The 23368-nt window shown below is 36.6% G+C and overlaps 2 protein-coding genes across 17 annotated transcripts in view; one reads left to right on the top strand and one right to left on the bottom strand.

The window, feature by feature from the left end:
* ZNF518A (zinc finger protein 518A) overlaps positions 1 to 22095 on the top strand; it is a 43838-nt gene extending 21743 nt beyond the window's left edge. For 13 of the 16 annotated variants that reach the window (XM_013983638.2, XM_013983631.2, XM_013983634.2 and 10 more), the window contains one exon: positions 135 to 6868. In XM_013983638.2, the coding sequence (XP_013839092.1) occupies positions 264 to 4739 (4476 nt within the window). In that variant the 5' untranslated portion in view covers positions 135 to 263 and the 3' untranslated portion in view covers positions 4740 to 6868. Of the gene's footprint in view, positions 1 to 116; positions 10405 to 17166; positions 17254 to 20372 lie in introns of those variants that run through there. The other 3 variants (XR_002338946.1, XM_013983633.2, XM_021074261.1) reach the window with 3 other exon arrangements.
* The window catches only part of BLNK (B-cell linker), an 84945-nt gene continuing 80231 nt past the window's right edge, over positions 18655 to 23368 (bottom strand). The window contains exon 17 of the mRNA XM_001928233.5: positions 18655 to 19055. Within this exon, the coding sequence (XP_001928268.1) occupies positions 18936 to 19055 (120 nt within the window). The 3' untranslated portion in view covers positions 18655 to 18935. The remainder of the gene's footprint in view (positions 19056 to 23368) is intronic.

The raw sequence follows: 23368 nt of genomic DNA on the forward strand, positions 1-23368 counted from the left end.
CTTAAGATATTTAACAGGTTTTTATATCTTGCATTTATTTGATCAACATTTTTCCTTTGTGTCAAAATGAACTGAAAATGTGAAATTTACTCATACTTCTGTGATGAAAATTTCAGTTCTTTGTTTGATTTTAGGTGAGTTAATGTGGGAAAAATCCTGGTATTTTGAAGATGTCTCGGCACAGTATTGTTTCCTGTTCAAATTACAAGTAACTTCAAGAGTTTTCAGGAAAAAAAGAAATTGGGATTTTTTTGGGTTAAATCATGCCATCTGAACAGAAACATTTATTTTTTGATGAAAAGCAGAATACTTTAAAAAAAGATTATGATGTGAAAAATGAGATAGTTGATACTGTCAGATCAGTACTTAAGCCAAAAATTTCAGAAAGTCATTTTCATTATGAACTAAAAAATGTGAAAATTGTTTTGCCCAGGATAAATATTCCAAATGAAGTTCTGTTGAAACATGAAGTTGACAAATACAGAAAATTATTTCAGCATAAACCACAGACTGCAAGAAAATCTATCAGTATAAAGACTGTAAACTGTATAGAGGAGTGTGTGTTGCTCCATAAGTCTGAGAGAGTCGAAGAAGGTATAAAAATGTCTGCAAAAATACTCAATTTCAACTGTTTAAAGTGCCGAGATAGCACTCGATATAGCCCAAATGATTTGCAGAAACACTTTCAAATGTGGCACCATGGTGAATTACCTTCATATCCTTGTGAAATGTGCAGTTTTTCAGCAAATGACTTCCAGGTATTTAAACAACACAGACGAACCCATAGAATCACTTTAGTAAAGTGTGATATTTGTAACAATGAGAATTTATATACTTTATTAGACTTGACGAAGCATTTTTCATCCACACATTGTGTAAATGGTAATTTTCAATGTGAAAAGTGTGAATTTTCTACCCAGGATGTTGGTACATTTGTTCAGCACATTCATAGACATAATGAAGTCCTTTATAAATGTGATAAATGCCATTATATATGTTTAACCAAAGGAGAGCTTCAGAAGCACCTTCATATTCATTCTGGTACGTTTCCCTTCACTTGTCAATATTGTAGCTATGGTGCCACCAGGAGAGAGCACCTTATAAGACATGTTATAACTTTGCACAAAGAACATTTATATGCAAAAGAAAAACTGGAAAAAGACAAATATGAAAAGAGGATGGCAAAGACTTCAACAGGACTTAAGTTGATACTGAAAAGATACAAAATAGGTGCATCAAGGAAGACATTCTGGAAACGTAAGAAAATCAACAATGGCAGTGACAGAAGTATAGAAAAAAACACTCAAGTGCTTAAAAAAGTGAACAAAACACAGGCTAAATCTGAAGACCAGAGCCGTCTTGTTCAAGAACATATAAATGAAGAAAAGGACGAAAGACTATACTGTGAGAATAATGATAAACCTGCTGAGTCAGAGTCAGAAAAGCCAACTCTTCTGTCTACTGGACAGTGTAACAGAGCTGAAGAGGGATCAAATTCTACTACAGGTTTCTTGAAGACTGCCCTTCAAGGACCTACAGTGTTAATGGTAAAAAATAATAGAATAACAATTCCTGCTAACTACAGTGCTAAATTTATGGGTTTTAAGATGGTGGATGGAAAACAACATATTGTAATAAAATTGTTGCCTACCAGTAAACAGAATTTATATTTACCAGGCTCACAGTCAGGTGCCACAAGGCACAGTACTGCAAATTTGCAGCCTCAGACTTTGGACACCACTGCATTTTTAACAGGAGTAACAACGGAGTTAAATGATACCATTTATATGAAGGCATCTACTCCATTTTCATGTTCATCTCCTATACGTTCAGGGAAAGTAACTTCAGAAAAAGAAGTGGCTTTGCTATCTCAAACAAGTAATATGCTTCCAACAATGGATGATGAAAAAAGTGTATCTTCTTTGCCAACAACATCAGAATTGATTACAGCATCAGTGAATTTAACCACAAAAGTGGAAACAAGAGATAATGTTGACTTATGGGGAAGTCATATTGCTCAGTGTCACCCTGAGGTATCAGGTACTGCCATTAAAAGTCCAGATAAAGTTACCTGTACTGTCAAACCAAATCCATACAGCAGTGGAGATATGCATAACTATTGCATTAATTATGTCAACTCTGAGTTACCTGTTGAATCTTCGAACCAAGGATCATTACCTTTTCATAATTACTCGAAAGTTAATAATTCTAATAAACGTCGTCGGTTTTCAGGAACAGCAACATGTGAAAACCCTCAAAAAGAATCTTCATTAAGCAAGACAGTTGTTCAACAACCAATAAGCGAGTCAGTTTTATCACTAGTGAGGAAGGAGAGCTCAAATCCAGATAGCCTGTTAGCATCTATTAGTCTTTTAAATACTAAAGATGGAACTTTAAAAACACAAGCTGAAATGGAAGAACAGTGTGTTTTAGAAAAAGGACAAAACATTGATGGACAGAACCTGTACACTAATGAAAATCAAAATTTAGAGAGCTTGACTGAAAAACCTAAATGGGATGACATCTCTAGTGATGAGTCACCGATGATGCCTAGAATCACATCTGTTTTCTCTCTCCAGAGCCAACAGGCATCAGAATTTTTGCCCCCTGAAGTAAACCAGTTACTTCAAGAAGTATTAAAAGCAAAACCTGATGTGAAACAAGACTCTAGCAACACTCCAAGTAAAGACCTGAGACTTCATTGCGACCAGTCATTTCAGAAACACGAGAGAGAAGATAAAATAGTCGAATGTTCAAAAGACTTGAAAGGACAAGGCCTCTTCCCAGTTCCATCCTGTAGTATGGGGATTAATGGACCTACAAACGATCCAAATTTAAAATGTGGTGGAAAAGAAAAACAAATGCTGTCAATGTCACAAGATGTGAGAGATTCAGAGAAGACGCCTAGAATTTCTGGGTTTGGCACATTACTTAAGACACAGTCAGATGCAATAATTACACAGCAGCTTGTAAAAGACAAACTGCGAGCCACTACACAAAATTTAGGTTCTTTATATATGCAGAGTCCACTTCTAAATTCAGAGCCAAAAAAGGCTTTATTTGTTCAGACTCCAAGAGGCTTTTTTGTTCCATTGCACATTGCTAACAAGCCTGGATTACATGCTTCAGGAAAACCACTTCCTTTGGTTAATACACAAGGTGTTCCTGCTTCTCTTCTCTTAAACAAGAAACCTGGGATGATCTTAACATTTAATAACGGGAAACTTGAAGGTGTTTCTGCTGTCAAAACTGAGAGTGCTCAAGCTTGTGGAACTACAACTAAAGAGCCTTGCAGACCACCTATTTTAAAGGTAGAACCAAGCAGTAATTGTCTGACCCCTGCACTTTGTTCCAGCATTGGCAGCTGTTTGAGCATGAAAAGTAGCTCAGAAAATACCCTGTCATTAAAAGGTCCTTACATTATTAAAACGCCAGCAAGTTCCTCAGTGAAAGCTGTTCCTACCCCTAATACAGTATCTGAGCATCAGGGCACTAAGTTGAATATCTCAGATTCAGTAAAACAGCAGAACAAAATTTTCCCAAAACCACCTCTTTACACCCTTTTGCCTGATGGCAAACAAGCTGTTTTTTTAAAGTGTGTGATGCCAAATAAGACTGAGCTGCTTAAGCCTAAATTAGTCCAAAATAGTACTTATTATAAAAATATACAGCCAAAGAAACCTGAAGGAACACCACAAAAAATATTGCTGAAAATTTTTAACCCTGTTTTAAATGTGACTGCTGCTAATAATCTGTCAGTAAGCAACTCTGCATCCTCTGCATCCTCATCGCAGAAAGATAATGTACCATCTCATCCAGCTACAGGAGGAGAGCAGAAAGAGCCAGAATCTTCTAGAGATGCCTTACCCTTCTTACTAGATGATATGATGCCAGCAAATGAAATTGTGATAACTTCTACTGCAACATGCCCAGAATCTTCTGAGGAACCAGTATGTATCACTGACCATTCAGAAGCCAGGGTATTAAGACGTAAAACTAATTGTACAATTGAGAGATGCGTCAATAAGAAAAAGACTTTGAAAAAAAATTTTTCAAGAATAAAAACTCATTTAAGGAGTAAAGATTCTGAAACTGCCTTTGTATCTAGAAACAGAAACTGTAAACGAAAGTGTAGAGATAGTTACCAAGAACCTCCAAGAAAAAAAGCATTGCACAGAAAGTGTAAAGAAAAAGCAAAGCCTGAAGATATCAGTGAATCATTTGGATATAGCAAACCTAGGCTTTCAAAAGATTCAGTCAGAACTTTGCGGCTTTTCCCCTTTAGTTCCAAACAACTTGTGAAATGTCCTAGGAGAAACCAACCAGTGGTAGTTTTGAATCATCCTGATGCAGATGCACCAGAAGTAGTAAATGTAATGAAAACTATTGCTAAATTTAATGGACGTGTACTTAAGGTTTCATTGTCAAAAAGAACTATCAATGCTTTACTGAAACCAGTTTGTTGTAACTCTTCTAAAACAATTTGTGATGATTTCCCCAAGAGGCACAAAACATTTAAACCTGTTAGTTCTGTGAAAGAAAGATTTGTGCTAAAATTAACTCTCAAAAAAACAAGCAAAAACAATTATCAGATTGTGAAAACTACCTCTGAAAACGTTTTGAAAGCTAAATTTAACTGTTGGTTTTGTGGTCGAGTATTTGACAATCAGGATACTTGGGCTGGTCATGGGCAGAGACATTTAATGGAAGCTACTCGTGATTGGAATATGTTAGAATAATTTACCATAATTACCAAGGAGAAGAAGAGTAATTACCTTAGAAGAAAATAGTGGGTTGAATTACTAATGCAGACACTTTTACTTCAACATAGTACTTGAAATTAAACATTTAAAAGTTGCTTATGTTTCCATGGAAGAACGCAAGTTTTAGTGTGATAATTGAAAATGCTGTCGGTGCACATGTAAGTTTTGAAAGAAACCTAATCAGCACAGATGGACCTTGATTTAATTTTTAAAAAATGTGTTCTTGGGAAGTTAGGGCTAAAGAAAATTTTGATAAAACTGTTTTCCCAGTTTAGTTCTTTAGTGACTCTTGATAGAGGGTAATGTCTGACAGCCCCATTCCCTCTTTCCGTCCACCAGCCTTATGAATTTGGTAAGTATAGCTCCTCTGAGAGCTCTTTCACTGTGGAACTGAAGGAGTTTCTCATCATTTATGAAGATACACTAGGAGAACTTGGGTAAAGAACTTACTCCACATCTGCAAAACATAGTTGTTTTGAAGGTAATTAGGCTCCTTTTAGAGTACCTTTAACTCACTACAGTTACACCTCATATTGATGAGTTTTTGACAAGTAGATATTTTTTCCTGGTAAGCTGTGTCCCATATCAGTGATGGAAACACCCTCCAAGATAATTTTCTTTTTCCAAGTGGCTGTCAAGCATCACAGTAGATGGGCAGCCTTGAGAGGAGAATTAAACTTTCTTGGTCTGATTTGAAGTCCATTTAAAGAACTTGAACATTTTTTCTGAATTTGATTATATATTCTCCAGCGATTCCCTTGCATAGGACTATGCTTGTTTGGTTTAAATTGTTTGTCTCCATGAACCAAATGGCCAGTTTTTTTCTTGGTTGCCATCCCTTTAAAAAGAGTGAAACACAGAAGCACTTCCAAGGGAATGGCTTTTCTTGAAAATTAAAAATTATTCCTCAGAAACGATATTTTGAAGCAAGATTAACAAAGCAGATCATACTTTTGTGTTTATTATTAGTGTTTGAACATGTCCACATTGGGACAAATCATTTTTGTTAGCAACTTTTCAGTATGACTGACAACCCAAAGCAGATTATTTACTGATTGTTTGCAGTTGGAAATGAAGAAGCATTAATATTGGACTGAGTGGCAGTGCATAAAACTTCAGGACAGATTCTGAAGGGACGCGCCCAACAGGTAGCATTTTAAAATGGCTATTTTCACGACAGCAGAATCATTGATTTAAACTTTTCAGTTTGTAAGTTTGGATCAAATTTTGTTGGATCATTGGATAATGGAGTTCTTGTGTTAAAAATTATATACCATATAATTTTTGTTACTTGGTTACTACAAGTGTTATGACATTTTCATTGATTGAAAGAAAACTTCAGGGCTTCTTTTCTGTATATAACAAGGAATTTAAACCTGTACATATTTTTGTACCTTTCAGTTATGTAAATTTTGCACAGAAATTTTTTTGACATAAAAAGTTTATTTTCTTTCAATTTAGTTCTGTGCATGCACTAATAAAACTTGCTGTTTAATTTAAAAGGAATATATAAGACTTTACCCATGTTATTTTTTTGGTTTTTATTTCAGATGTACAATTTTTTTTTTTTTTGGGTAAATTCAGTTTTCAGGGATTGAACACTATTGTTAGCAAGTGCCTAAAAGATGTGAAACAGTTTACATATGTTGACTGTAACATTAGGTCCCAGATGGGCCCTCTCCCCCTATAGTTTTATTTTAAAGAAAGCCATACATAGATGCTTCAAGCTATCTTGCTATGCACATTATACATGTACTGTTTTTGTGCAGTTTGTCTACTTTCTTAGAAGTGAAGTATTTTTTGTATAAAATCTGTTACAATTGTGTTTCTTAAATTGAGCCTAAGAATGGAGTTGATTGGAAATATACAGTATATATTAATAATGTATATGGTGTTTAAAGACTGGTAAGCATTGTTAATTTCTGTAATGAACGTTTTCTTCAATTAAATTTCTCTTAAGTTTCTGTTTACACAATAATTTTTTAATGTGCTAAAATCAAATGGGAATTTTATTCTAATGGGAAATACTGAGATTTCAGGTTTTTGGTTTTTTTTTAATGCTAGTGAACAATGCAAAATAAAGTGGGCTTTTTTCCCAAAAAAAATTATAGGTGAAATTTTGAAATTTTGTTTGAGAAGAATAGTATTTATTATAATTTAACTATGCTGATAAGAAAAGCCACACAGAAGCTTACTTTCTTTAGTACCCTAAGGACAGTGAAGCAAATGCTCTGTTATGGTTAGATCTGTTATGATGCGTCACCTTCTGTGAATAGAGGAGAGAGAGAAGGAACTCTCTTGACAGTGTTTGCAGCACTATAAAAATACATTCCAGAATTATCATAACATTGAAAAAATATCTAATGTTGAGATAAACATGCCTTTTGCCTTAAGGTTTTAAAAGCTGTTTTAAAAAGCTTCATGCCCCAGATACTCTAGTTGGTACCTTTTATGAATTCTTTTTTTAAACTTAGGTAATTCTTAAGGAGGTAAGCCTGCTTGAAGCCTCTTTACTGCCAGAGCAGAAAATCCGAAAATAAAACCCTCTATCCTTTCCTTCTGGCCAAAACTGAGCTAAAGATGGCTTTCCAAGATATGTTCATTAGTTTGAGGTTCTTATTACAACTGGAAGAGTTAATTTTATCTTTGCAATCTAACTTCAAGTCGGTAATTTGTTTCCTATTTGTTTTTTTTCTGTATGTCCTATTTTTTTCTCCTATCTGTCTGTCTCCATTGAAATGAGCCTTACTATTTGTCATTCACTTAAAATAATAGTTTAACTTTCAAAGAGTTTTCCTTATCTTACAAAGCATTCAGCATGGATTGAAATGTATTAGTTTTTATGAAGAGTTTTGTTTTCATTAAGGGGTCAGCAAGATATTTCATCAAAGGATCAGACAAACAACTTAGGCTTTGTAGGCCATTTAGTCTCTGTCATAACTACTTAACTATGACTGTGGCAGAAGTGGCCAAAAACAACACATGAATGAGTAGGCGTATATTTTAATAAAACTTTGTTAAAAATTGTCAGTGGGCCAAATTTGGCCCACACCAAATGGTTTACTAACTCTTACTCTCTGTCAAAAATCTGACCTTAGACTGGGATTTTTGTTAACAGCAGAAGTTTGGTGGCTTTTTTTTTTGTTGTTTGTTTGTAATAGACACCAGCTTTATAAAAGTTACAAGTATAAAAACTAAAATATGTGTGTGTATATATGTAGTCACCAATGTAGATGTATTTGTTTAAAAGTGAAATGAATGTAAACCTAATGAAAATAATTAATGGGTAAAGTATAGATAGGTCTTATGTGTGCTAAGGGTAATGCAGCTTATGGAGAGATTAAAGATGAGATCAATCAATTACTGTGAAAATTTATATCCAGATTAGATGAGAAGTCGATACTAGTTGTTCTAGTGATATGAAATCATTGGTGAGAAAAAGTAATAGCAGTTCTTTAAGGATGGGGATGGGGTTTTGGGAATGGAGGTGAGCCAAAACCAGAATATTGTATTAATTCCATGCTCACTACTGATTTTTTCTTTTTAGTAAGTGATTCCTTTTCACCAATGACATCCGCTTACTTAGAGTAATCCCACTTGTGTTGAGGTATTGGCTCTGTTCCTTGCCACTGCAATTTGTTATTAGAGTCTTTGTTTTCAGCAAAGTGCCTTGGAGATCTCATCTGATGAAACTTGCTGGGGGATATTAAGAGTGTGGCATTTGCAGAATTTCCCTATAATGGAGAGTTTAAATAGCTTAGTTGATTTTAGTGGTCATTGCAAGTCTTCCTTGAATTATTTTTTTGACTATACCTCTTTCTAAATTGGCTTCTATTAAGTTTAATATATCGTAAATTATGGCAGTGTAAACTTGAGAATGTAGGAAGAATGTTAATGTACGTCAGTTTTGAAAATCATGATTTTAGTTGATAGAAGAATGCACTTACTAAGAAATATTCATTCCTAGTAGAGACATTCTTAGTATGTTAAGAGAAGAATTCTTCTTCCTTAATACTTTTAGAGTCCTTCAACCAAAAATGAAGATCGTGTTTAGGTTGCAGCTCAAATTGCCTCTTTCAATTAAGTAGTGAAACATAGCTGCCTGCTGTCACTGGTTATTCATAAGCTATTGCTAATGTAAAAGGGTAGGAAGACAAAACGAAAACTTGAGAAGAGAGCAAAATACTATTTGCAAATGACTTTACTTCAATATTTGGAAAATCCAAAGAGGTACACTGAGAAATACTTAGCTTTCTGGACACTTAACAATAATCATTTGGGAAGCAATAAAGTAATAAAAATTGTGTGAAGCTGCCAAAAACCACAAAACCTAACTGAGAGAATTACAGTGTTTGAGTGTAAGAGCAAATATACCCTTATTTGGTAGATCCCATTTTCCATGTCTGTGTCCTACAGAATGCTTATATTGAAAAGATGGTGGCAGCTGAGTAGTGGTGCCCAGTGCCTAACTCCCAATACCTGCAGTATAACGAGAATCAGGACAGGGAAGCTACAAAATAGTGCAACCTTTGCTACACATTTTTGTTGCAAGAGACCTTGCTGCTCTGGTGGGATTGACAGCCAAGTGGCAGCTTGCATCTCTCTTGGCTTTGTAAGGCAGAAGAGCTATTGTATGTTCAGTAGCTGGTGATCATTGGCACATCCTGCTCTCCCTGGTTCTGGGCTGTAGAAGAACTGTACTGGGAGGTGGCAGCAGATTCTCCTGTCCCTTCCCCTAACCACCAACATAGCTGTTCCACAGGGAGGATTCAGGGGGCATTCAATGAAGAGCCAGTTTGCCAACACTCCCCCACCCCACAACCAGCTCTGTAGCACAAAGGCACAGATACTCTTGTTAAAGAGAGGTTTGGAGTGAACTTCAAAGACTTGCTAACATGCTGTCCTTTACAAGGGGCTGGACTTTATCTGGATCAGACAGGAGCAATTTATACCCTATAGTACTGTTGAAAACAATAGATCAGAGAGAGAAAAAAAAAAGGTTGATAAAACCACAGGCATCCTTCGTGATCAGAAAGAATGTGTGCATGCTCAAGGCTGCAGCCACATAGGAGCAACCCTGACTGAATGTAGGGCAAAACTTGTAAACTCCCTAAAGGATAAAAGCAGTCTCAAAGTCACACACAAATCCGAAGGTAAAGGATGTAAACATCACTGATTCACAGGGCTTAAGCACAACCTCTGATCAGTCAATCAGTGGCTGATCACTAAATGGCGCTGACTTGGAAGCGACCCGTAAGATGTCAGGCTTAAAAATGGGGAAACAAGTTGAGCAGTGACATCAGAGAAGGTGTACTGTGAGGGGGAAATAAACTTGATAAATTAGTTCTGCCAAGTTACAAAAATCCAGAGTTGGGGAGGAGATCCTACAATATGTTACCTAAAATGTCTGGTTTTCAACATAAGGTTATGAGACATTCCAAGCAACAGAGAAGTGTGACATTGAGAAAAAGGCAGCAGATACTGAGGGGTATCAGATACAGGATAAATGTTAATCAACTAAAGGAAACCAGATTTAAAGAATTAAAGTATACTGACAATGTCTTATCAAATGGAAAATATAAATAAGATTTGAAATTACCAAAAAAAAAAAAAAAAAAACGGTGAAAATTCTTGGAAAGTGCAATAACCAAGGTGAAAATTTTACTAAAGAGGCTAAATGGTAGATTTGAACTGGCAGAAGAATCAGCAAACCTGAAGACAGATTGATAGAGATTGTGAAATCTGAAGCACAGACAGAAAAAAAATGAAAAAGTCTTCCTCACACCACATACACAGAAATTAACTCAAGATGGATTATAAACCTACATATAAGCAAAAACTATAAAACTTGTAGAAGTAAATATTTAGACCATTGTTTAGGTAAAGCCCTAGATATGTTGCCAAAATCACAAATGAAAAATAAAAAAAGATACATAGAATTTTTTTTAGAAGAGATTGTAAATTTGATCTATTTCACCTGGTTTGGATTAACACCAATGTAATTTCAATAATAAAATATATAGCTTCATTTCTCCATCCCCATGTTGTTATTGTCCCAAATTATATATTTATAAATTGTGTGCCCATCGGTGCAGGTTTATAATGACTGCTTTATGCATTTGTCTTTTAAATTAGAAAGGGAAAAAGTGACAAATATTTTTTGGTCTTTTATATTTACCTCTGCTGGTGTTTACATTTATCAGTTCTGTATTTCTTTGTGTCAAATTGAGTAGAATTACTTTTTAGTGTCCTTTAAATCTGAAGAACTTTTTTTGGTAGGTCAGGTATGCTGGCAGTGTTTATCTGAATATGTCTTTAATTTTTTCTTCCTTTTTGAAGAATGGTTTTGCCGAATATAGAATTCTTGGTTGGCAGTCTTTTCTATGCAGAACTTTGCCTATGTCATTTCACTACCATCTGATTTCCATGGTTTCTGACAAGAAGTCAGTTGATAATTTTACTGAGGATCCTTTGCATATGATGAGTCATTTCTCTCTTGCCACTTTCAAGATTCTCTCCTTCGATAGTTTATGGTATAGCTGGTATGCACATTTTTTGAAGTTCTTGATGCTTTGTGGGTTGGTAGACTATGCTTTTCATCAAATTTGGGAAGTTTTTGTTTATTATTTCTTCAAACATTCATTCTGATGCTTTCTTTTTCTTCTCTGCCGAGACTCACATATTTTATATGCTGTTATGCTTGATATTGTCCCACAGGTTTCTCAGGCTCTGTTCATTTCTCTTCACTTTTTTGTCTTTCTGTTCCTTAGTCTGGAAATATCAATTGACTTATCTTCTAAGCCAATGGATTCTTTCTTCTGCCCATTCAAATCAGTTGCTGAGCCCCTCTGGTGATTTTTTTAATTTACTTTTCAACTCTGTAATTGTAAGTTCTAGTATTAAAAGTTCTTTTCATAACTTCTGTTTATTTATAGTCTTTATTTGGTTGAGGCAGCTTTTACTTTTCTTTCTTTCTTTCTTCCTTCCTTTCTTTCTTTTTTTTTTTTTTTTTTTTTTTTCCTTTTTTTGGGCCACACCTGCAGTGTCTGGAGATTCCCAGGCTAGGGGTCAAATCAGGGCCACAGCTACTGGCCCATGCTACAGCCACAGCAGTGCCAAATCTGAGCTGATTCCACAACCTACACCACAGCTCATGGCAACACTAGATTGTTAACCCACTGAACGAGGCCAGGGATGGAACCCACATCCTCATGGATACTAGTTGGATTCGTTTCCACTGAGCCGCAGGGAAACTCCTCTTTCATTCTTTAAGTATTATTTTCTTCAGCTATTTGAACAGATTTAAAATAGCTAAGTTAAAATCTTGCTTTTTTTTTTTTTTTTTTTTTTTTAATCTTTTTGCTATTTCTTTGGGCCGCTCCTGTGGCATATGGAGGTTCCCAGGCTAGGGGTCTAATCGGAGCTGTAGCTGCCAGCCTATGCCAGAGCCACAGCAACGTGGGATCCGAGTCGCGTCTGCAACCTACATCACAGCTCATGGCAACGCTGGATCGTTAACCCACTGAGCAAGGGCAGGGACCGAACCCGCAACCTCATGGTTCCTAGTCGGATTCGTTAACCACTGCACCACGACGGGAACTCCAAATCTTGCTTTTTTTATGTGTATGTGGGCAATACTTTCCTCTTTCTTTGCAGGCCTTATAATTTTTTTGTTGTGATCAGGACATTTAAAATATTGTGATGTGGCAACTCTAAAAATCAGACTCTTTACCTTCCGTCACCTACCCTCCGGGGTTTGTTGTCATTTCTGCTTGGTGTAGTTATTGTTTATTTAGTAATTTCTAAACTAATTTTGTAAAGTCTGTATTCCTTGTTTTGTGTGGCCACTAAAGTCTCTGTTATGTCAATGTAATGGTCAGCTGATGATTGGACAGAATTTTTTGAATACTTGGAATGAAAAAAAATCTTTGCCAAGGGACTCTTTGTGTTTTTGTGGTAAACCTTCACTTAGGCAGTTTATAACTATGCTTTACCCATCACTTCTTACTTCAGCAGAGGCTCCAGATCAGATATGAGAGCTTAGAGCTTTCTCAGGTCTTTACTTAGGGTACACATAGCCCTAGGCATGTGTATGGCTTTTTAGATTCCCAGGAGCGTGTTGTAGCTTTATAAAGCTCTTATGGCTTTTATCCCTAGCTTTCAGTCTGTTGCTTGCCTCAAATTTTATCTATCTTAGACAGCAGTGACTAAAACAGCTACTTGTCGATGTTTTCAGCATTGCCCCTAGGTAGCAGCTGTAGCTCTGGGTCAGCTTCATGTCAGGCAAAAGCCCAGTCTTATGGAAAGTCACCAGAGTGGTCAAAACAAATTACTTCTCTATGATTGAAGTCTGTTCTGTTCCCTCTGATATTAGGAATGGGGTTTTATTTTCAGGACTACTGCTAATGTCAAACTTAAAAGTGAAAGACTGACAACATTAAGATCAGGAACAAGAAAGATGTCCACTCTTACTGCTTCTATTAAACATCATATTGGTGGCAATTAGGCAAATAAAAGAAACAAAAGGCATCCAAATGGGAAAGGAATAATTTAAAATACCTTTTTTTTTTTTTTTTTTTCATTTTTGGCTGATAGGGAATTCTGGGCCAGGATTAGATCCAGGCCGCAGTTGCCCTCAAAGCCACAGCTGCAGCAACACCAGATCCTTAACCCGCTGTGCTGAGCTGGGGATCAAACCGGTGACCCAGTGCTTCCAAGATGCCGCCAATCCCAGTGTGCTACAGCAGAAACACCTAAAATACCTCTTTTTAGATGATATGACCTTGTGTATGGAAAATCCTAAAGATTCTACTAAAAAATACTTCTTTTAGTTAATAAGTGAGATCAGCAAGGGTGCAGAATACAAGATCAATAGAAAAATCACTCCCAGCACTAAATTTAATTAGCAGCAAGCAATCTTAAAAGGAAATTAAGGGGGAAAATTCCATTTACAATGGGATCTAACGGAATAAAATCCTTAGGAATAAATTTGACCAAAGCAATGCAAGACTTACACCGAAACTACAATTCACTGTTGAAAGAAGTTAAAGAGGACCTGAATAAATGTAGGGGCATCCCATACTTGTGCATTAGTGCACTTAATATTGTTAAGATGGTAGTCCTTCCCAAATTGATTCATAGGTTTGTTGAAATCCCTGTCAAAATTTCAGCTGCCATTTTGGAATTCCAGATTTTTTTTTTTTTTTTTTTTTTTTTACAAATTGACAACCTTGTTCTAAAAATTCATATGGAGATGCAAGATCCAAACTCATCAAAACTGTTTTGAAAAGAATAAAATTGGAAAACACACAGTTCCCCATTTAGAAACCTACCACAAAGCCACTGTAATCAAAACAATGTAGTACTGATATAAGAATAGACATACAGACTGATGGAACAGAACTGAGAGTCCAGAAATAAACTGACATGTTTGATGATCAATTAATTTACATGGAAAGAATAGTCTTTTAACATATGCTGCTAGGACAACTGGATAGCCACATTCAATAGAATGTTTTTGGATACCTTCCTCACACCAAGCATAAAAGATAACTCAGAATGGTTCGAAGACCTAAAAATCAGGTATAAAATGATAAAAATATTAGAAACAATAGATAAATTGGAATTCATCAAGATGAAAACATTTGTGTTTCAAAGAACTCAAGAAGTACAAAATGGGAGGAAACATTTTCAAATCATGTCTCTAACATGGGAATTGTATCCATAATACACAAAATGATTACAACTCAATAATAAAAAGCTCAATTAAAAAATGATCAAAGGATTTGGATAGACATTTTCCAAACAAGTTATACAAATAGCTGGTAACAATGTGAAAAGATGGTTAATACTTTTAGTCATTAGGGAAATACAAATCCATAGCATGATGGGATATTACCTCACACCCTATAGAATGGGTATAATAAAAAAGACAGACAATAACAAGTGCTAGTGAGTGTATCAAGAAACTGAAACTCGTACATTGTTGGTCAAAATGTAAAATGGCGTAGTCACTTTGGAAACAACTGGACTTTTCCTCAAACTTAAATGTCTTTGCCGTATGACAGCAATTCCACTTCTAGGTATATATCCCAAAGAAATGAAAAACATAATCCACTCAAAAACTTTGACAGTTGTTTATAGCAGTATTATCTATAATAGCCAAAAAATGGACACAACTCCAATGTCCATCTATTGGTGAATGAATAAACAAAATATGGTATATCTGTAATACACTATTCAGCAATGAAAAGAAATGGAAGTACTGATACTCTAACAGATGAAGCTTGAAAACAGTATGCTAAATGAAATAACTCAGTCACAAAGGACCACATATTGTATGATCTGGAATTCATGTGAAATGTCGAGTATGCAGGTCTACAGAGACAAAACAGATTAGGGGTTGACTAGGATGGGAGTTGGTGGACAGTGAAGTCTGCTTATGGGTATAGCGTTTCTTTTTGAAGTGAGAATGTTCTAAAATTGTGAAGGTTGCCCGACTCTGAATATAGTAAAACCCACTGAGTTATACAGTTTTAAGTGAGTTCATTTTATATTATGTGAATTCTATCTCAATAATGCCATTAAACTTGTCAACGAGTAAAATTTGGTTAGCTATTAGAAGGGGGAATTGAATGTTAAGGAATACTGAAATGGCAAATAAAGAAATCAGCTCCTATTTTTAGGACCAAGAGAGAATAACCAAGGAAGAAACTAAGCACTTAGAATGGAGCTCACCAAGCCCTAGTCTGAGATTGAGGAGGCTGTAGCTGCCACAGGGGCATGCAGCCTGCTGATAGCAAAGAAAATTTTTAGAGTACAGACCTGAGCTGGTTTGTGGGAATAGTCAATTCAGTGGCAGTGAAATTCATTAGAGGATGTTGGTCAGCTATAGCTGGTCTGCTATAAACAGACTGCTGAGAGTTAAAGAAATTTAGTGGAAGGTGCTGGCAGCTTTGAGCTGGTCCCCAGGTAGTTGTAGTCTGAGTGGGAGACAAACTCACTAGAGGACGTGGTCAAGCTGGAGCCTACTGGGTGGCTGAGAGAAATTCACTGTTGAGAACTGGTGAGCTAAAGCCCCTAAGCAGAATCTAGAGGGGGGTGAGGCTGCAGAAAAACTCAATTTAAGATGCTACAGGCCAGAAATGGTCTGCAAAAACTCACCTGCTAGGTGGCTGAGAAACTCACAGGACAGAGATTGTCACTGGGCTTCCCTAATCCACTACTGGGGAAAAAACTCACTGGAACCAGAAAGGGATATATAAATATAATGTACATACATATAAAACAGTACCCCTATTGGCACACATTCTGTCTCAATGTTCCTCTAGCCTTATCTACGGATCTCTGTGAATCGAAGCTCCCTGATTGGTATCTTGATCTTGCCAATTGTTATGGTAATTGATCCTCTCCCCCTCCAGCTTCTGATATTCAAGTGCTGAGAGCAGTGTCTCAGCGTCTAGACCATGAACCCTAGCTGCCATTAGCCCTGGCCAGCAGAACTGGTCTACCAGTGAACTTAGTGATGTTTTCTCCTTTCTTACCAGTGTATTTCTCATGGCTTTGGTGGTCACACTTGTCCTTTGGAACATGATTCTCTAGTGAGTCGTCTGCTCTCATGTAATATATCCACTCCAGCATACTCACTTCCCTGAGCCTTTTGATCCTCTCCTCCACTGTCTGCCATGGCAGTTCAGGCATTTCAGCCTTAATCGGTGAAGAGCATCACTTTTTCTAGACTTCCAGGAGCCACCTAATGAGTTTGCTTCATTTTGTAGGATCCTTACCAGAGTGTTAAATCATGTATCCTGAGACATGCCCTTAAGTTAATAAATTATTCCTTATCCAGTCTTATATTTTGGCTCCTTTGCTCAATTATTCTCCAAATATAGTTCCATGGTACTCCCTTAGCTCCTGCCAGTACATGGTGCTTAATTCTTCAGTCTCTTTCAAGATGTGTTCTTTTTCTCACTCAGCAGGCCTAGCACATCCATAGCTGACTCATGATGCAATTTAGCTTTAGTTATTGGCCTACCAGCTAGGACAGGAAGTTGGGGCATATCCTGAGGGGTATTTCTGTTGCCTTGCAGGAAAGAGGCCTCTACAATGTGTTCCCACACAGGCAGAATGCTTGTTCTTAATGAGAGGGTAGCTAATTCTATAGATTCTGTGGGTTCAGAGGAATCTGGGGAGCCAAATAATTGGTGGCATTCACCATCAATGATGTTTTTACCATCATTCATCACCAGATGTTCTGACCCCAACTGTCAGGGTCCCAGGTTTTCTGAACTAGAATTCTGCCCTTGGTATAACAGACTTGTCTTTGTTTAGCATTAAATTATCTTTGCAGCATAGTATTCTATTAAATCCTGGGTTTGGTATTTTTTCTTCTCTCCCATTACAGGAGATTAGCAATTGGGTCACTACTTTGGACCAGGGATGGTTCATGCCTCAAATACCCCCAAGATGGAGTCTTTCTTGTCTCTGGATGGTGAGTAATCTGGTTCAAAGACCTCATCTTACAGCCTGCTTTTTTGAACTATTAGTGGTACTAAATCCATCATTTGGGTTTTCTGGGGAAAAGATGCTGAGATGGAATTGGGAGTGCAAGAGGCTTATTGGACAGTAATGCCTGGGAAAGATTAAAGGGGAGGGAACAAGATTGAGAAGGAAAAGCTTTCCCACCATAATGCAGATCTGTTTCTGGTGAAAGAAAAGGATTTCAAGGTGGAAACAGGATTGGGTACAGAAAGCTTCAGATTGCCACATATCACTGTTAAGTCTGACAACCCAATGCATACTTTAGATCAAAGATTGTCTATTAGAGGAGTTCTATGCTGGGCAGAATTGTCCAGACTGAGGGCTGCTTAGGAAGAGCATAGGCTTGGCTCAAAACCCAAGGCAGATTCTGAGGGCACTAACAGCTAAAGGCTGTCAGATAATTGCATTCCTACAGCTGAATGCCAATATTTTTCCTAATGGGAGATTCTAACAGTGCACCTCCATGGCTTCCACATGATGGGGCAATATCAACTAGAGGGACATTCATGTAATTGGAGTCCCAGAAGGGGAAGAGAAGAAGAACAGAAAAAAATATTTGAAAAAAAAGTGATGATTGAAAATTTTTTGCTGAATTTGAAAACTATAAATCCAAAGATCCAAGAAGGAAGCTCAAGCAGGAAAAGCACAAAGAAAACCACACCAAGGGACATTATAATCACATTCTTATAACTACAAGTGATAAAGAGAAAAATTTTACAGTAGCCAGAGGAAAAAAAAGTATACATTATATACTGAGAATCAAAGATAAGAATTACCACAGATTTGCCATCAGAAACACTACAAGCCAGAAGAGTGGAATATCTTCAAGGTACTGAAGTCATCCCAGAATTCCTGAGAGTTTCATCAGTGTCCACTCTGCTGCCTTGTTCTGTGGGATGTTTCCCTGGGCTTTTAGTCTGCTTTTGCTCTCATCCCACTCTAAGCATCATATCATGTTTAGAGTCCATTTAATAGACATGCAGCTAAAAGACATTATAATTATATTTAATAAGCAAGGCTAACAACATAAATCATGGGTAAGAACTTCTAGAAAGTTCATATCTATAAACATCTCCCATGGTTGGGAATACTTACAAAAAGAACCATTACATCCCCCTTATCTGTACTTATAAATATCATACATTACCTGCATTTTATTTTCTACATGTTAAAATTTTAACCAAGACTTAACTGTCAAGCATTCACAGCAGAAGTCCTTGTTACGTTAGTGCACCAGGATCATTGTGGTGGCCTAAATTTCCAGCAGCTTTGTTTTATCCAAGAGTATCATTTTTCTTATTTTGAAAGTAGAGTGTTATTTTCTTACATGACTGAAAATACTTTACACTTGTTTCTTTTAAATAGAGACATTTATTTGGAGAATGTTAGTAGCATGATAACTCAGCCTCACCAGATATTACAGTTCATCAGATCAGTCAGTAGACAAGTCCATGTGAGGTTCTTATATGGAAATTCATGATCAACTCAACAGCTTCCTCATCTTCTGTTTTATTACTGGACGAGCAATAATCCAAAATATGAAGTTTTTGGACTTTTTCCTCGAAAGTAGAAATAGGGAAAGTGTCTGATGCAATGATGTTGACTTCCTTTTTTTTTTTAATCCTTTTTAATTTATGAAACTTTAACTGCATATTTCAGTCTTGTGGAATCTTTTGTGTTATTCTGACTGTCAATAAGAACCAGGGGACTGTGTTGATGATTCTTGATGATTTCAGCAACACTTCCAAAGTACTAGAGCAAGAAAATAGATGAATTATACATTGGCATTTATATTAACCATCAGCTTCATTTCTCCCATCTTCTCCCACTCTTCTCAGGTTAGTCAAAGTTCTAGGTCCCAGCTGACATTCTCTCCAAGGTCTAATTTATTTGAATGGCAGACCCTGGCCATTCAATAAGACTAGAAACAGAACTGACATCCTCAATTTGTATAACTAGTTAGGGAGAAATTAGTTCATTGAATGAATTAATGTTTGAATATTTTGTTTTTTACTTAGTGTCCAGTCTAAAACTGTCGGTGAATTTCTTTGCATTCTCTATAGACATTTTATGTTTATAAATCATAGATTATCTGTTTTGCTGCATATCTTAGATACAAGGACTGATGTAATAAATTCACCTTAGAGTTCAGTGTCAAGAGAATTATTTCCCAGATTTTTTGAATAAATAAAACTTTATAAACCCTCATATTTCGATTTTTGCCTTATTTCCCAGTAAGATTAGAGCTAAATCACTGCCTAATTAATAATGGAATTTCATGCTAGGGTCTTACTACACATATTTGTTTTTCTATATGTTAACTCCTATTATCTATGGATTTTAATTTAAGGTTATCACATTTTTTTTCTGAAAAATGATCAATGTTTTAAATGAAAAGTTAAACTAAATGTAACACAGACCATGAAATGAAATGCGTTGATTTTACAAATGTGCTGCAAGCTCACTATCATCAAATAAATGCATTTAGAGTTATTTTTTAAAAAGTGGTCATTGCTGTGCATCAGTGTCATATAATTTAGCAATTATCACCAACTAAATTTATTTTAATTTTTCATAAAAATATAAATATCCATAATAAAAATGTTTAAATGTCTTAATAGTTAATCACTTAGTTACTTTTTCAATCCGAACACAAATACTGACAAAAAGACCTCAAAATATCCACATGGTTGACATAATATAACCAGAGTTTTCATTTTCTGTTTTTGTTTTTTGTCTTTTGCTCTTTAGGGCTGCACCTGTGGCATATGGAGGTTTCCAGGCTAGGGGTCGAATTGGAGCTGTAGCCACTGGCCTATACCACAGCCATAGCAATGCAGGATCTGAGCTGCATCTGTGACCTACATCACAGCTCATGGCAATGTCATATCCTTAACCCACCGAGCAAGGCCAGGGATCAAACCCGCATCCTCATAGATACTAGTCAGGTTCATTAACCACTGAGCCATGATGGGAACTCCCCAAAGTTTTCGTTTTCAATTCAGATGTTCAGTATATGGAAGAAATAATCTTTTTAGAAAATTTTTATTCTTTTTTTTTTTTTTCCAGCTGCACCCATCGCATGCAGAATTTCCTGGGCCAGGGATCAAACCTGCACCACAGCAACAACCCATGCTTCTACAGTGACAATGCTGGATACTTAACCCCCTGCATCATGAGAGGACACCAGAAATAGTCTTTTTTTTCTTTTAATTTTTTATGGCCACACCCACAGCATATGGAAGTTCCTGGGCTAGGGGTTGAATTGAAGCTGCAGCGGCAGGCCTACACCATAGCCAGAAGAACGCTGGATCCAAGTTGCATCTGCGACCTACACCGTAGCTTGCAGCAATGCTGGATCCTCAACTCACTGAGTGAGGCCAAGGATCAAACCTGAATCCTCATGGATGCTGTGTCAGGTTCTTAACCTACTGAGCCACAATAGGAACGCCCAGAAACAGTCTTTTTATTATCTATAATTTAAGTAAGAATTTTATTTATTTATATATTTATTTATTTATTTATTTTGTCTTTTTGCCTTTTCTTGAGCCGCTCCCGTGGCGTATGGAGGTTCCCAGCATATAGAGGTTCACTGGCCTACTCCAGAGCCACAGCAACGCGGCATCCGAGCCACGTCTGCAACCTACACCACAGCTCACGGCAATGCTGGATCCTTAACCCACTGAGCAAGGCCAGGGACCAAACCCGCAACCTCATGGTTCCTAGTCGGATTCATTAACCACTGTGCCATGATGGGAACTCCATATAATTTATTTATTTATTTATTTTTATTGTTTTTGTTTTTTTGTCTTTTTGTGATTTCTTGGGCCGCTCCCGTGGCATATGGAGGTTCCCAGGCTAGGGATCTAATTGGAACTGTAGCCACCAGCCTACACCAGAGCCACAGCAACGCGGGTTCCAAGCCGTGTTTGCGACCTACACCACAGCTCACCGCAACGCCGGATGGTTAACCCACTGAGCAAGGGCAGGGATCGAACCTGCAACCTCAAGGTTCCTAGTTGGATTTGTTAACCACTGCGCTACGATGGGAACTCCATATAATTTAAGTAAGAATTTTAAAAGGACTCTGTCAGCACTTCCAGATGCAATTGTAATAATATATATTTATTTATCCAAAGGCTGTATGTTTGGAGAGTTAGGGTCAAGCTCTAATCTATTAATTCTGTGGTAGAAATGAAGATTCTTTAGGCCAAGAAGAATCACTGTTTACCAGAGTTTCCTCAGAGGACAAGGGCCTAAGAGCACTGCTGAGACCTCAAAATTTATCTGAGAGAATTTCAGGACTGCTAAAGAGGACAGCTCCCTCATCCACCCTTAATCCTTTTATAGAAGTACTGTACCCCAGTGGAGGCTTTAGATTGAAACTATCCATCCAGAGTCACTCTGTTCTACTAGGATCACCACCATCTCCTACCACTGATTATTGTTTAGGAGCATATTTTTAAAAAAATTTGTCAGATAAAGGTTTCAGTGAGAATGAAGGTTTTTGTGGCTAGGGAGAAGCAGACAGTTCTGTTAAAGTTTAGCCGGTATTAAATGATAATGCATTCTGTATTTTAAACCCAAGCTTGGTCTTAATCAGTGCTTTGTGTTTTCAGAATCAAGAGTTTTGCGTTTTCTAACTATCTGAGACTTTGTTAAAAGCAAAATAAAACTTCAAACTATAAAGCGCCTAGAAGAAAACATAGGGGAAAAGCTTATGGGATTGTATTTGGCAATGAGTTCTTGGATGTGACACCAAAAAGCACGAGCAACAAAATGAAAAAAAAAAGTAGATAAATAGGACTACATGAAAATTAAAAACTTCTGCAAAAATGCAACCTATGGAATGGGAGAAAATATTTGCAAATTATATATATGATAAGGAGTTAATATCTGGAATATATAAACAACTCATAATTTTGTAGTATAGTTTGAAGCCAGAGAGTATGATACCTCCAGATTTATTCTCCTTTCTCAAGATTGCTTTGGCTATTTGGCGTCTTTTGTGGTTCCATATAGATTTTAGAATTATCTGTTCTAGTTCTATGAAAAATGCATTGGCTATTTTGATGGAGATTGCAGTGAATCTGTAGATTGCTTTGGGTAGTGTGAACATATTAACACTATTAATTCTTCCAATCCATGAGCATGATATAGCTTTCCATTTATTTGTGTCATCTTCAATTTCTTTCATCAGTGTCTTAAAGTTTTCAGAGTACAGGTCTTTTTTCTCCTTGGGTAGATTTATTCCTAGGTATTTTTTTTTTGATGGAATTGTAAGTGGAATTGTCTTCTTAATTTCTCATCCTGATAGTTTGTGATTAGTATATAGAAATGCAACATATTTTTATCTATCTATTTGTATCTTGCTACAAATTTATTAGTTCTAACAGATTTTTGGTGGGGTCTTTAGGGCTTTCTATATGTAGTATCATGTGATCTACAAATAGTGACAGTTCTACTTTTTTTTTTTTTTTCTTTTTACAGCCGCACCTGTGGCATATGGAAGTTCCCAGGCTAGGGGTCAGATCAGAGCTGCAGCTGCCAGCCTTAGCCATAGCTATAGCAATGTGGGATCCTTAACCCACTGAGTGAGGCCAGGGATCAAATGTGCATCCTCATGGACACTATGCTGGGTTCTTTAACCTGCTGAGCCACAATGGGAACTCCAACAGTTTTACTTCTTTCCTTCCAATACAGATGCCTTTTATTTCACCTTCTTGTCTGATTGCTGTGGCTAAGACTTCCACTACTATGATGTATAAAAGTGGGTATCCTTGTCTTGTTCCTAATATTAGAGGAAAAGATTTCAGATTTTCACTGTTAAGTATTTCAAACCATACTACAAAGCCATAGTAATCCTGTACGGTTCTAGAACAAAGACAGACACACAGATCAATGGAACAGTATAGACAGCCCGGAAATACACCAACACTTATATGGTCAATTAATCTACAATAAAAAAGCAAGAATATACAAAGGGGAAAAGACAGTCTCTTTGATAAATGGTATTGGAAAAACTGGACAGATTCCTGTAAAAGAATAAAACTAGACCATTTGCT

The sequence above is a fragment of the Sus scrofa genome, chromosome 14 (genome assembly GCF_000003025.6).
Source record: "Sus scrofa isolate TJ Tabasco breed Duroc chromosome 14, Sscrofa11.1, whole genome shotgun sequence".
NCBI lineage: Eukaryota > Metazoa > Chordata > Mammalia > Artiodactyla > Suidae > Sus > Sus scrofa.